The sequence below is a fragment of the Zea mays genome, chromosome 1 (genome assembly GCF_902167145.1).
Source record: "Zea mays cultivar B73 chromosome 1, Zm-B73-REFERENCE-NAM-5.0, whole genome shotgun sequence".
NCBI lineage: Eukaryota > Viridiplantae > Streptophyta > Magnoliopsida > Poales > Poaceae > Zea > Zea mays.
Window position 1 is genome coordinate 15,012,259 of NC_050096.1, and position 13,181 is coordinate 15,025,439.

The following is a 13,181-nucleotide window of genomic DNA, read 5'->3' on the forward strand; positions in this document are numbered from 1 at the left end:
GACAGCCGACGAGGTGCCGCCTCCTACTTGGCCTTGGTTGCCCCGCCTCCTCCTCCGTCGGCGGGGGAGAGGGCGGGGTGAGCTCGAATGTTGTTCTTCCACCACGCGGGGAAGACGTCGTCGATTCCGCCGCCGGCGGGCGGGCTGTCGGCCGCCATTGTCGTTGTCGCACGGCAGGGGAAGGAGTATCATGTCGTAGCTGCCGTCGAGGGACATGAACTCAAGACTCCCGAAACGGAGCACCGTCCTGGGCTGGAAAGGTTGTTGGAGACTGCCCATCTGGAGCTTGACGGGAAGCTGTTCGTCAACACGCAGCAGGCCCCTACCTGGCGCGCCAACTGTCGGCGTTTCGAGACCGGGGGGTCCCTGGACCGACGAGTGAAATGTCATCGCGTGCCCCAGCCCAGATGGGTCGGCGCGAGACGAAGCGCGAAGGGGGAAAGGAGACGGGCGTGAGAGAGGTGGAAATCTCACGGCCTTCGTGTTTGTCCCGCGCCCAGGTCGGGTGCGCTTGCAGTAGGGGGTTACAAGCGTCCACGCGGGAGGGGGAGCGAGCGGCCTCACGCGAGCGCCTGTCCCGTCCTCTTCCCCGCGCGGCCAACCTTCTGTAAGAGGGCCCTGGTCCTTCCTTTTATAGGCGTAAGGAGAGGATCCAGGTGTACAATGGGGGTGTAGCAGAGTGCTAACGTGTCTAGCGGAGGAGAGCTAGCGCCCTAAGTACATGCCATCGTGGCAACCGGAGGGGTTTTGGCACCTGGTTCGTGTGGTGTCGTGGCCGTCGGAGGAGCGCTGGAGCCTGGCGGAAGGACAGCTGTCGGGGCTGTCGAGTCCTTGCTGACGTCCTCTTGCTTCCGTAAGGGAGCTGAGAGTCGTCGTCGTCATAGAGCGTGCGGGGCGCCATCATTGCTTGTCTGGCGGAGCGAGCCAGATGGGACGCCGGTCTTGTTTCCCGTAGCCTGAGTCAGCTTGGGGTAGGGTAATGATGGGGCCTCCTGTTGACGTGGTCGGTCCGTGCCCTAGGTTGGGCGATGTGGAGGCTCCTCCGAGGTCGAGGTCGAGTCTGTCTTCCGAGGCCGAGGTCGAGTCCGAGCCCCTGGGTCGGGCGAGGCGGAGACCGTCGGCTGAGGCCAGGGCTGAGTCTGAGCCCTGGGGTCGGGCGAGGCGGAGTTCGTCGTCTTCAGGGGCTGAGCCCGCGTCCGAGCCCTGGGTCGGGCGGAGTGGAGTTCGCCGTCTTCCGTGGCTTAGCCCGAGTCCGAGCCCTGGGTCGGGCGGAGCGGAGTTCGCCGTCTTCCGGGGCTTAGCCCGAGTCCGAGCCCTGGGTCGGGTGGAGCGGAGTTCGTCGTCTTCCGGGGCTGAGCCCGAGTCCGAGCCCTGGGTCGGGCGGAGCAGAGTTCGCCGTCTTTCGGGGCTTAGCCCGAGTCCGAGCCCTGGGTCGGGCGGAGCGGAGTTCGCCGTCTTCCGGGGCTGAGCCCGAGTCCGAGCCCTGGGTCGGGCGAAGCGGAGTTTCCTATGGTGCCTGAGGCCGGGCCTGACTGTCTGTCAGCCTCACTCTGTCGAGTGGCACAGCAGTCGGAGCGACGCAGGCGACGCTGTCCTTTTGTCAGGCCGGTCAGTGGAGCGGCGAAGTGACTGCGGTCACTTCGGCTCTGTCGACTGGGGGACGTGCGTCAGGATAAAGGTGTCAGGCCACCTTTGCATTAAATGCCCCTGCGATTTGGTCGGTTGGTGTGGCGATTTGGCCAGGGTTGCTTCTTGGCGAAGACTGGGCCTCGGGAGAGCCGGGAGTATGTTCGTCGCTGGAGGGGGCCTCGGGCGAGACGGAGATCCTCCGGGGTCGGCTGCCCTTGCCCGAGGCTGGGCTCGGGCGAGGCGTGATTGAGTCCCTCGAATAGACCGATCCCTGACTTAGTCGCACCCATCAGGCCTTTGCAGCTTTGTGCTGATGGGGGTTACCAGCTGAGAATTAGGAGTCTTGAGGGTACCCCTAATTATGGTCCCCGACAATACTCAAAACCCGAAATTTAAATGACCCGAATTACTTAATCCGAATTTTTTTGCCAACCCAAACGTCCACCCCTATCTACGTTGGCCTTGGATCTCTAAGGCCCCTAGCCTTGGATAATCCCTATGGCTAGGTCTCGAGGCCATCTTGGTGCTTGAGGCTTTCAAGAGGACAAAGGAGTTCCCAAAACAACTAAGTACAAAAGTACCTGCAAGATCAAAGAATATAGTAGCCCCTATCCTAAGGGCACGATAGCCCCCGAAGGTACAACACTACGTTCAAAGTCTACTCCCAATGGCATAATAGTGTTAGCACTTCGATAAGACTCACATACATCACATTAGATGTGATGTGTGATGTTATGTTTTGATAGGTCCACTGTTGCCACGATATAGGAAACATGCATACTCAAGACCACTATTTGATATGTGACATTGATCATGTAGCCACTCTTGAGCATGCTAAAATACTAGGAAGTATTACAAAGTACATACTAATACACTAGTTACCAACTATATCATATTTAATGGCACAAACTTTGATATTGGTTGTTATGACGGGTCTATATGACAAGTCATATCTACCACTACAACAAAATATCCATGGTATGACTTTATCTACAATAGAATTCTCTTAAGATGAGACCAAAGGCTACTTGATTTAGCATTAGCTGAAATTGCGCAGCAACGAGATAATAATAGAAAAAAGGAAAAACGAGAAAGATGATGGTAGCTTTTAGTCAAAAGGGAAAAACAATGATAAAATAAATAAATAAATAAAGTATTTGCAAAAGAATATTAAAATAAAATCTAATCATAAATAAAGCAAAGTAGCTCCAGCTGTATTTACGTGGACCAACTCGCTAGTTCTTAGTATCAGTTCTAAGAACGTATACAATACATATTAATGCATCATGTCTTAAAGTATGTCTAAAGAGATAAGTGTAAAGAAACAAAGAAAAAATGTCTTCATTAGGACACACCTCTCGCTTGGTTTTCTAGACCTAAGACACAACTTCACTAGTAGAACCCACATAACTTAGAGATTTTTTATTGAATGAGATACAAGGTTTACATACACTTTATTATACATACATGTGTCTTAGCTATATTTTTTACTTAAAAAACCGCATCATGATGTCAACGTTGTCATGACCTATAGATGTGCCGTCATCATAACCACCGTTTTACATGAAATTTAATGATGTATTTGGTTTGTAGAGTCACTCAATACTTCAAAAGGTGATCCATCATAAGTTTATTGCATCAATTTTTGTAAATCAACCCATTCCTCATGTATATACTAATTATTAGCTTACAAGGAATGGGGCAGTGATGGATCAACTCATTCTATTCAATAAACCAAAAAAAAAATATAAGTGAGAAGAAGATAAATCACTTCATTCCTCAAACCAAACACGCCCTAAATGTCCATTACCATGTTACTTCTGTCTACGGTCAATTATTGCATGTTTCCGGACATCGAATCTTACAAGAAAAGCACAAGAGTACATCAGCATATCCGTGTTACCCGAGGCATCAGAACGAGTGTCCACAGCACTTTTTTTTTACTTTTAGGTGAGCCGCAAAAAGCTCAATCCATTAAAAAACTATCCTATAATTTTAACAACAGACGCACCAAAGAACTCTTGGTGGCAGAAATTCATGTAAGCCAAAAGTGCATGAATACATTGCTCTGACTGTCCCACTGCTGCAGGAAGAACCAGGGAAACTTTTCATGAGTCATATATGGGCACCGGTAGGAAAGGGAATGGAGCCACAGAAGCATATGCAACCGGAGGGCGTGATTGCATGCTGGAAGGATTCCTGTCTTGGCGTTTCTGTGTGGCTCTTTCTTTGTCCTGCAGATCGGCCCCGTACAGAACTCCGTCCAGTTCACTTTTCTCAGCCAAGTTGTGCGCCTTTTGTTCATTTGGCAGCCGATGCAACAGAAGCCCAGCCATGAAGGCAGGGAGATACAGCAGGCTACCATAGAACATTCTCCTCGCAGTCTTTGGACTTGGTTTCAGCACAAATGATAGAGATCCAATGGTAAGGCCTAATGTTAGGAGTGAAGCTTCAAAACTAAACCACTCAGATGTGAGGCCCCCTACAAGGGTTAATTCCATAAGATCTCAAATTCACACACACACACACACACACACACACACACACACACACACACACACACACACACACACACACACACACACATAAAAATGAAACTAGAAATTCAATATGGTTAGTACTTACAGTTGTATGCAAATAAACCCAAAGGTAGCATGTACAGACAATTTCTTAGCGACACCCATGCAGTTCTTTTACCAGTTGGATCAGCAAAAGAAAACATTCGATACCTGCACCAAACAGTCAGTCACATGGCCACAATTTTCGTAGACTCTTTACAGATACATCTGCTAGTAACGAACCAGGACAAGTAAATTACCCTCCAGCAAGGTAATCGTTTCGACATAAGTACGCAAGAGCCATAAAATGAGGTATTTGCCAATAGTACAATGCGGCAGGGAGTATCATGGCATTTAGTGACAGTTCAGTTGAAGCTGCCGCCCACCTGTACAGAGGAAGAGACAGTAAAGGGTCACATCTTACAAAAGATGTATACAGCTCGATTGAAATATCCAACACATCAAACAGGATCACAACAAAATACTCTACAGCAAGAATTGACCAAACACACTTGAATGTTTCCAGAAACTATTTATATGAGATATTTCAGAGTCATTCATATTCCATCAAGCTTATTTAATGCAGTCATGATATGCCCTGACTAACAATAGACAACTTGATTCTTAGGAGAGCATATCAAATGCATGTCATACTTTCGCTTGTACAGCTATACACCATAGTCCAATGCTCCAAGCACCCCAGAGAAACAAGTTCAACTATAGTAGGGACTGTGCTTCATGCATTTACAAAGTGGAATCAAATTCACAATTTGAATGCTACTGAGAGAACCTTTCCTTCTATACAGACCAACTATTGTCAGTTACATATTTTCTTCTATGCAGAAAATATATAGTGTGTCATTACACAACAACTACTCAAATTGCATCTACCAGAAACGGTCAGTAACTTACCCCAAAAGTGGTGGAATGGCACCAACGATTGCCCCAACCCATGTATTAACAGGGTGTATTTGCTTCAACGGCGTATAAACAAATGCGTACAGAACAAGGTTAGAAGCTGCAAGCCCAGCTGCCAAGCCATTAGCCTGCACAAACCTTGCCAATTTTTTGCATGTTTAGTTCCAGTGTCAACTTTCTATCTACTTCACAGTTTAGTAAATTTCAAAAGAAGGTAGAATATAAATACATATTGAATGCAAAGAGAAAGCAAGAACCTTCCAGGCCAACAAAGCTGTTCCTGCAACTCCAACACTTGTAGCCCACATTGCAGCATGTGCAGGACTGATGCGACCAGATGGCAGGGGACGTCGCATTGTCCTTTTCATTTTAGCATCATTTTTTATCTCGAACACCTGAAAGTAGGCGTTGTTATTGATCAGAGAGAATACTGAGTTGTTTTGGGGGGGCAGCTAAAGTAAGTACAGCATGTTCAACCAGAGTTATCCATATAGGCAATAGCTCCAAATCCAGAATTCCAGATACGACGCAATGTGTGGGAAGGAGGATATATTAAGAAAATCAGTATTTGATGCAGGATCATGAAGAACCAAAGATTTGCATGCATTTTAGTACAACGTATATTGATTTAGCATGTCAAAAAGTATGAAATGTGTACCTGGTTGAGGGTATTTGCAGATGCTGCAACCATCATTGTACCAGCACATGTGCAACAAAGTCCAGCAATATCCACGATGTTGCCACTACCAAGCACATAACCAGCCCCCGAAGTTGCCACAACAAGAGCACTAAATACGAATGTTGGATCGATATTAGAAATTATATCTTCAGTCATCAGTTACAAGGGGCCCAAAATTAGTAGGCAAGGTTGAATCCTGAATCACAAGATTCACTGAACCTATTCCAAGATCCAAGTTAGATGCCACACTGCTATACAATATCTAGAGACATGTGAATCAACAATTCTTGCACTACATGAAAAGGTTGTACAACTGAAAACTTTGACACCCTCATAGCAATCTGGGATTGAAAATCCCAACTCACTGAAAAGTGACAATGTCCCTAGGACTTAAATGTTGGTAAGACACCGAGTGACAAATCCTAAAGTTCTGCTCAAAGAAATAATGAACCACCATATTTCTTAGCAAGTAGCAACAGATGGACTGTCCAAGAAAGAAATCTGGCTTACAGTCTGAATACAACCTATGGATTTCAAAACAGAAAGTTGTAACAAGGAACAATTGAACATGGAATGAAGAGCACAGAGCTGAACATAGCAGGTTAGCAAGTTCCATGTCAGGGATTACGTTTGACTTGGAAGTTTGTATAGATTCAACAAATAAGGATCTACACCACATATGTGAATATGTGATAACTGATATGCAGTCAAAACATGAAAACTCAACACATGGAGCCAGAGATTTGGATCAAATAATCCGTTGTTATCTTAAAAAATCTTTGTTCCCTGGGGGAAACAAACATCCTGCTCACCTGTCCACTACCAGTACCAAATATCTCAGTTATACCAAAATGGGACTTAACTTTCTTACCACGGTATTGATGTTAGCTCTATACCATTATAATGGTGCTTTATATAGCTATTTTTATATGTAGACAACAGGCAGACAGGAACTCTCTGTTCCAAAAATGTCATTCTAGTTCTGTCATCAATGAAACTATCTTAAGGGACTAAGTTTATGGAGAAGATTATCAATGTTCATGGCATCAATATGGAAATATATTTCATTATTTATCTAATGATACTTATTTAGTAACAGAAATATTGGTATTTTTTGTATAAACTTGTTCGGAGTCAAGATTGTTTGTTTGGTATTTATTTCTAGAGAAAAGACCATTTTACAGACAATGGATATTATTATGGTTCCATGTGCTGATTTAGCATTTTTAAAACAGGAACAATGACAAGTATGCACTGCCACAAATTGAAATTGAACAATTGTCTCAATTAAAATTACACACTCTAACTAGAAAAGAGTGGAGTGGTACTATCTAATGTTCTAAGAGTTAAGTAACGTGGCAGTTTTCCTATCTATGGAATCGGACATAGTTGAGATTAGCTAGTGCAGTATGCTCGTGTAGAATTAGTATCAGCAGAAATAACATTTAGCGTCCATGCTCATGTAGAATGAAACATGAAAGAAAATGCCTACCGCAGATATAAGAAGCATATTATTCAAAGTTCCTAGCTAACTTAGAATATTATTAAAGATCAAATGTTTGCAGAAAAAAGCATCACAAGGGTTAAGTGAGCATGGACAGAATCAGCCACAGCAGAATTCTCACTTAGCAACAAGTCCATATAAAAGTGAGCATATGGATTATACACGATACATACATTAAATACTCATCAACAGGTTTTTGCTCAATTTTGGTAAGCATGAGTCAAAGTTGTGCATACAAAATCCTAGTTCTAATTTTCTCAGAATTCAACAAAAGTACCAAAGAACATACCCTACCCATAGTCCATACTCTATAATGATTCAAATGTTAACAAGGAAAGAGAACCGAGTACTCCATTAACAAACTTTTGTCATTTCAAAATGATGGCGTTTTATTCTATAATGATCTACAGCTTCATATGACTCTAGGAACCACAGTAAACCGAGTGAAGCAGTACCTATCCAGTGATATCTGCAGTCTCATGAAATGATGGTGTTTTATTCAGTTTATAAGTGGCATTTCAAAATATTGGGTCCACGAAAAATAATGCAAAACATGTTAGGCTATCTCTAGCAGATCCTCTGTCTTATCCTCTGTTTCAAACTTCACTCTGCAATTCCACGTCCCCTATTTTACCCTACCTGCTGGAGACCGTCTTAATAGCCGCACTTGGTTATTTCATCTACTGCATGCTGCTTAAACGAAGCAATAAAGCAAGTTCGACGAATGGTGGGATATTTTTTGCGAGCGGCAACGAAAAGCGACCTACAACAGATCCATGGGTAAGAGAGGCGCGCTGAAGGGGGAGAAAATCGTGCACCTGAGGCGGACTTTCGAGAGCTCCCGGTAGCACTTCCCATAGTGCCGTAGCGCGTCGGAGATGGATCCGGTATGCTGCGAAACGGATACAGCCGCCGCCACCGCCGCTTCTTCCACGATGGTGTTCGCCGCGGCAGTGGACGAGGTGGAAGAGGAAGAGGTACGCGCCGAAGAAATAGGAGCGAGCGACGTGACCGGGTGGTGGATGGGGTCGAGGAGGAGGCGCGAGCGGAGGGCCCTAGCGACGAAGGCGGTGGTGGCGCCGCCCCTCCACATGGCGGCTGCAGGTGCGGGCTGCGGCGACGACGAGGCACGGTGGGTGGCCGACTGGCCGGTGGGAATGGGCTGAGAAGACCAGGACCCAGAGTGAAATGTGCATATGAGATGGACCGGGCCCAAGTGGGTTTTTGGCGGGACGCTACGGTGCAACCCGCTCTATCGCGGCCCTCGGAGGACGTTGGCTGGGAAACCTGTTGAAATCTTGAAGGTTCTCAAAATAAAAATCGAAGAAGGATTCTGCCAGCGTTGCTGTGGGTATTCAAAAACAACTAGGTATGTGCTCGTGCCTTGCAACGGCACAACAAAATATTCAATAAAACGTTAGTGTACAACGATTACATAGAAACGAACAACAATTATATTATCACCGACTTTAATATCTCAAAATTGTTGGCTAACAAATACAGTGTTACCCTTATATGATTAGTGGCAGCGGCAAGAACACATCTGAGAGTAGCCATAAAGTGAAACTATTTTGGTACTTCTCTCACAAAAACAGAAATATCTGAAGTTACATAATCTGACATGATAGGTAACATGACTCATGAAAAGATGAACAAAAATATGCCCCTCCCAAGCCAAGCACGCTCTGTCTCTCCTTACGAGCAGAGTCCATCTCATCCAGATCGAGTCGAGCCTGATGAAATCTTCCAACTCCATCGGCGTTGTGGTGTTGTCTTGCGCAGTGGGCATGAACACTAAGAAGAGCGAGGTCAACCTAGATGCCTCTTGTGATACACAGAACTCCGAACCACCTGCAATAAAGCGTGTGAAAGAAAGAATAAGATGAAACCAAAAACAGGGTAAATGCATGTAGTTCTTTTTTTAACCAGCTTTATTCCATGGCTCACACTTTCTAGAATAGAAAGCAATGAGAAGTAAACTAACAATCTTCAAGTTAGCAACAAATATTTGAATTGTCAAGCATCAATATATCCTCTCATAACAGCAACTGATAACATAACGAAGCTCCTAGGAACGTTAGAGGCAGAACACAAAAAGGATATATTTCCTTATATATACATCAACACATGCAAACAACGCGAAGCTCCTAGGAACGTGATATAAGAGAGAAAAACTGAAAACTCTCTAGCAGCGTCGGGAGCACGCTCTCCCCCACTTCCTTCCCAATCTCCCTCGTCACGGCACACTGCGTTTCAGATAGCTTGCAAGGGGTTGATGTCTGAAATCTGAAAGACAATAACAGTATACCAGGTGGCTGACTATTATGGGAACAACTAAAAAAATAGAGTTCAGTTACTGGAAGTGTCTGCAGAAATACGTACAAACCAGTCAGAACCAAGAGCTACCTGTGCACCGCCATCTAACTGTGATTGAAACGTGTAGGAGCTTCGCTCAGCCCTTTCCACCCTAATCTTGCTTCCAGCACGGTTGGTTTCATCTAATAGATGATCTGGCTGTCAACAGTAAAGGAGATACTTGAACTTGGAGATTTTTAAAAGGAATTCAGAAAAGGGTTTTCAATTCACAATCTGCTTTGTAAAGCATAAAGACGAATACACAGTAGCAATGGAATGAAATATTTGGCCTGCACGGATGCAATGATAGGCTTGCCAAAGCGGTTTGTTGCGCCTGGAGCCAGATGTTGAGCATGCTCAATCTGATTCCATATGCAAATTTTCGATACAGATTCTAATTGTTTTACTGTGATGCTGCAATGCATTACCTATTTGTCCCCTGCAGATTTTCAATCTCGGCTATTCATTCACAAATATCCATTACTCCCAGTTTTACAATTGTGGCTATTCATTCACAAATATCCAAATAATTATAAGACGTTTTGGTTTTTTTTGATATATAGCTTTTTCTATGTACTTGGATATACACTATGTCTAAATACGTAGTAAAAACACGGCATCTAAAAAGCCAAAAACGTTTTATAATTTGGAATGGAGGGAGTAGTACAAAACTCAGACCGAGGTAGACAAAAATGTACATGTATTGGTGCGTGAGCTATGCTGATTATACTACCTCTTTTGGAATAGTAGCTGAGAAGAGCAATGTTTGTCTTTGACGTGGCAAGCTATCGACAATCTTTTCTATGTCTTTGGAAACCCAGATCTAGCAAATGATCAGCTTCGTCCAACACAAGAAATTTCAATCTCATCAAACGAACAGAGAATGATGATTTGTTTTCAATGTAATCCAGCAGTCTGCCAGGTGTTGCAACTAAAATCTGGAACAGTAAGAAGAAAACAGAAAATGCTCAGGCCAAAGCTAGTTTTATATTGATCTTCAGTAGGTCGATAAATATGCCAAACCTGGCATGGATCAGATTCTAATCGCCTCTGATCAAGCTTGAATCTAGTGCCACCAATAAGAGATTGAACACCAATTCCTTCATGGTACTTTAACAAGACATTTGCTTCAGCTGTAAGCTGAATAGCAAGCTCTCTTGTAGGGCATAGGACAAGAGCAAATATTGGAGATACTCGCTGATTTGTATTGCTCTTCATAGCATTCAAGACTGATTCAATTGCAGGAAGCTGTTTATCAATCCATTTTGAATAGCTATGTCACAGCACAGCGTCGACATGAAAATGATCAGGACAAAAACAGTAGGGTCATCAAGTAACTGACTGGAATAATGCTGACAACACGCTATTTAAATCCACCAAATATTCATTTATTCATCCAAAAAGTAATCCATCTAAATTCTTGCTATAAAACAGGTAAATACTGATTTCATGGTTAACACTTGAACAAAACTACCATTAAAACTACATGATCCAATAGTGAATATAATATATGTATGGATTTGCATGCTCCACAAAAGAAGCATTTAGCATGGAAAAGAGACCAAAGCCATGCAGAGATGGTATCTGAAACTTACGAAGAAAATCTTAACAGCTTTGTGATAACATTTTGGTGACCTTCCCCTTCTTGAGGACACACCTCGCTCAAGCTACCAAGGCGTACATCAAATTTATCATCAAGAAGGATGATGCTGGCTTGCACATCCCTATAGTAAAAAACTGACAAAATTAGTCAACGACAAACCTTTGCATTGATCTAATTTACTGGTCTTAGAAGGAAGCATCTATGCAATCAGAATCATTCATGTGGCCATATAAAACCGACAAAATGACAAAAAAACAGAATTGATTGCGATCTACTACATGCCTCACATTAATAACAAAACATGAAAAAAGGTGAAATCAGGGTGACAAAGAACTTCCTGTTATTTTGTATGGTAAAATTGGTGAGTATTTAAATGATATAGACCAGCAGAAACATCTATGCAAAGAAATTAAAGCAAATAACAGCAGTGTCCACATTGAATTTTTAGTACTCAGATAATGCACGGTATATACCGCATCAAGCACAAAATATTAAGTTTCTAAGTCAGCAATTGCTAGCACACATTAGTGTATGTTCAATGTATTCCTAGCTGTCACCAAATCTATGGGGGAAAGCTTATTGCAGTAGCTGCTGAAACACACATAGCGGAGACTAAAAAAACAATTATCAGAGCACCTGTAGTTACACACATAGCAGAGACTGACTGTCAACCACTAAACTCCAAGTAATGATAAAGGTTGAATTTCTATGATAAATCTAAAACTTTAGCGTCTTAAACAAAAAATTGCTAACAGATACAAAGCAAACAAATATTGACAAGTTAATACCTATGAACCATCGGTGGAGAACATTCATGATGCAGATAGCAAAGAGCCTCAGCTACCCCCGTTGCAATCTTCAACCTCTTTATCCAGTCCAAAGATTGCAAGCCTTCATCTTCCTCCCTTGACTTTTTGTGCAGTGCACTTGACAAGTCACCATTTTGGACAAACCTATACACATGAACCTTTTCTTCTTCTTTATCAAGGCAGTGACCCAGGAAAGGAACCAACCTTTCATGCAATCCTTTAGCAAACAAATCTAACTCTGTCATATAGGCATCCTTCTGAGCCACGCGCAAAGTGGTCCTCTTCACCACCACGGCAGTCCGTCTTGGAGCACACCATGGTATAGATCACCTGAGTGACCATGCTTGATGAGCCTCTATTCCCCAAATCCCGATGTGGCATTGGCAATTTGGTCGTAAGCAAATGAATCGCCGACTTTCGCCGTGTTTGTGGACAATGCAGAAGGGGATCCACCTTTAGTGAGGGGCCCACGAGCCTGTGCTTATACCTTGCTGGCATCATCTCCGAGATGGCCAGGGCACCACCCACAGCGCCGACGGCCTAACAAAGATGCTACTTCAGAATTCGATTGATTCCACTGAATACAGGAGGGGCAGAGGACGAGGGAAAGCCCATCGCTATGTACCTACGCCAGGAAGTGGAGCGCAACAGAGAAGAGGGAGGGGCTATCGAGTCCGGCGGAATAGGAGGCGGCAAAGTCGGTGGGGTTGAAGCTGGCACCACCGAGCACACCGTAGAGGAGGTCGAAGGTGAAGAGGAGCACCGAGAAAAGGGACGTGGTGACGAGGAGCGCATAGTGGTCGGCTCCCTCCTGCAACCCCTGGTACGACGTGACGGCTGCTATGGAGACATCGAGCGCGGAGGCGCACAACACCCACAAGAACGTCACCATGGCATCTGCAGCCGCTGCGCGAACCGTCGCTCCCATCGCCATCCGCGTCTGCGCTGGCCTTGGCCTTCTACCTGCTTCGTTTGCGGCTCGATCGGAAATAGAAGGCTGGATTGGGGTTTTGATCGATCGATCGCGCACCCCAGTTGATGGAGAGGGGTGCCCACGAGCACGCGCTCGCCGTGATTCTCCTGCCGTTGAGCGGAGGCTGTGGTACAGATCATAGTCCTCTGAACT

General features: G+C 44.6%; 1 protein-coding gene across 3 annotated transcripts; it reads right to left on the reverse strand.

The window, feature by feature from the left end:
• Positions 1-3,378: 3,378 nt before the first annotated feature.
• Positions 3,379-8,496, reverse strand: LOC100193223 (uncharacterized). 3 transcript variants are annotated; one of them, NM_001138374.1, is made up of 7 exons: positions 8,107-8,419; positions 5,764-5,893; positions 5,363-5,557; positions 5,100-5,233; positions 4,448-4,573; positions 4,255-4,358; positions 3,379-4,111 (listed from the first exon to the last, which is right to left on the reverse strand). In NM_001138374.1, exons 1-7 carry the CDS (start codon positions 8,379-8,381, stop codon positions 3,738-3,740), a joined length of 1,338 nt encoding a protein of 445 aa, NP_001131846.1. In that variant the 5' UTR covers positions 8,382-8,419; the 3' UTR covers positions 3,379-3,737. The 3 variants fall into 3 exon arrangements, with proteins under 3 accessions (NP_001131846.1, XP_008648688.1, XP_008648725.1); XM_008650466.3 differs by having other exon boundaries at positions 3,382-4,111; positions 5,363-5,500; positions 8,107-8,496; XM_008650503.4 differs by having other exon boundaries at positions 3,382-4,111; positions 5,363-5,500; positions 5,764-6,003; positions 8,107-8,439.
• Between the last annotated feature and the right edge of the window lie 4,685 nt (positions 8,497-13,181).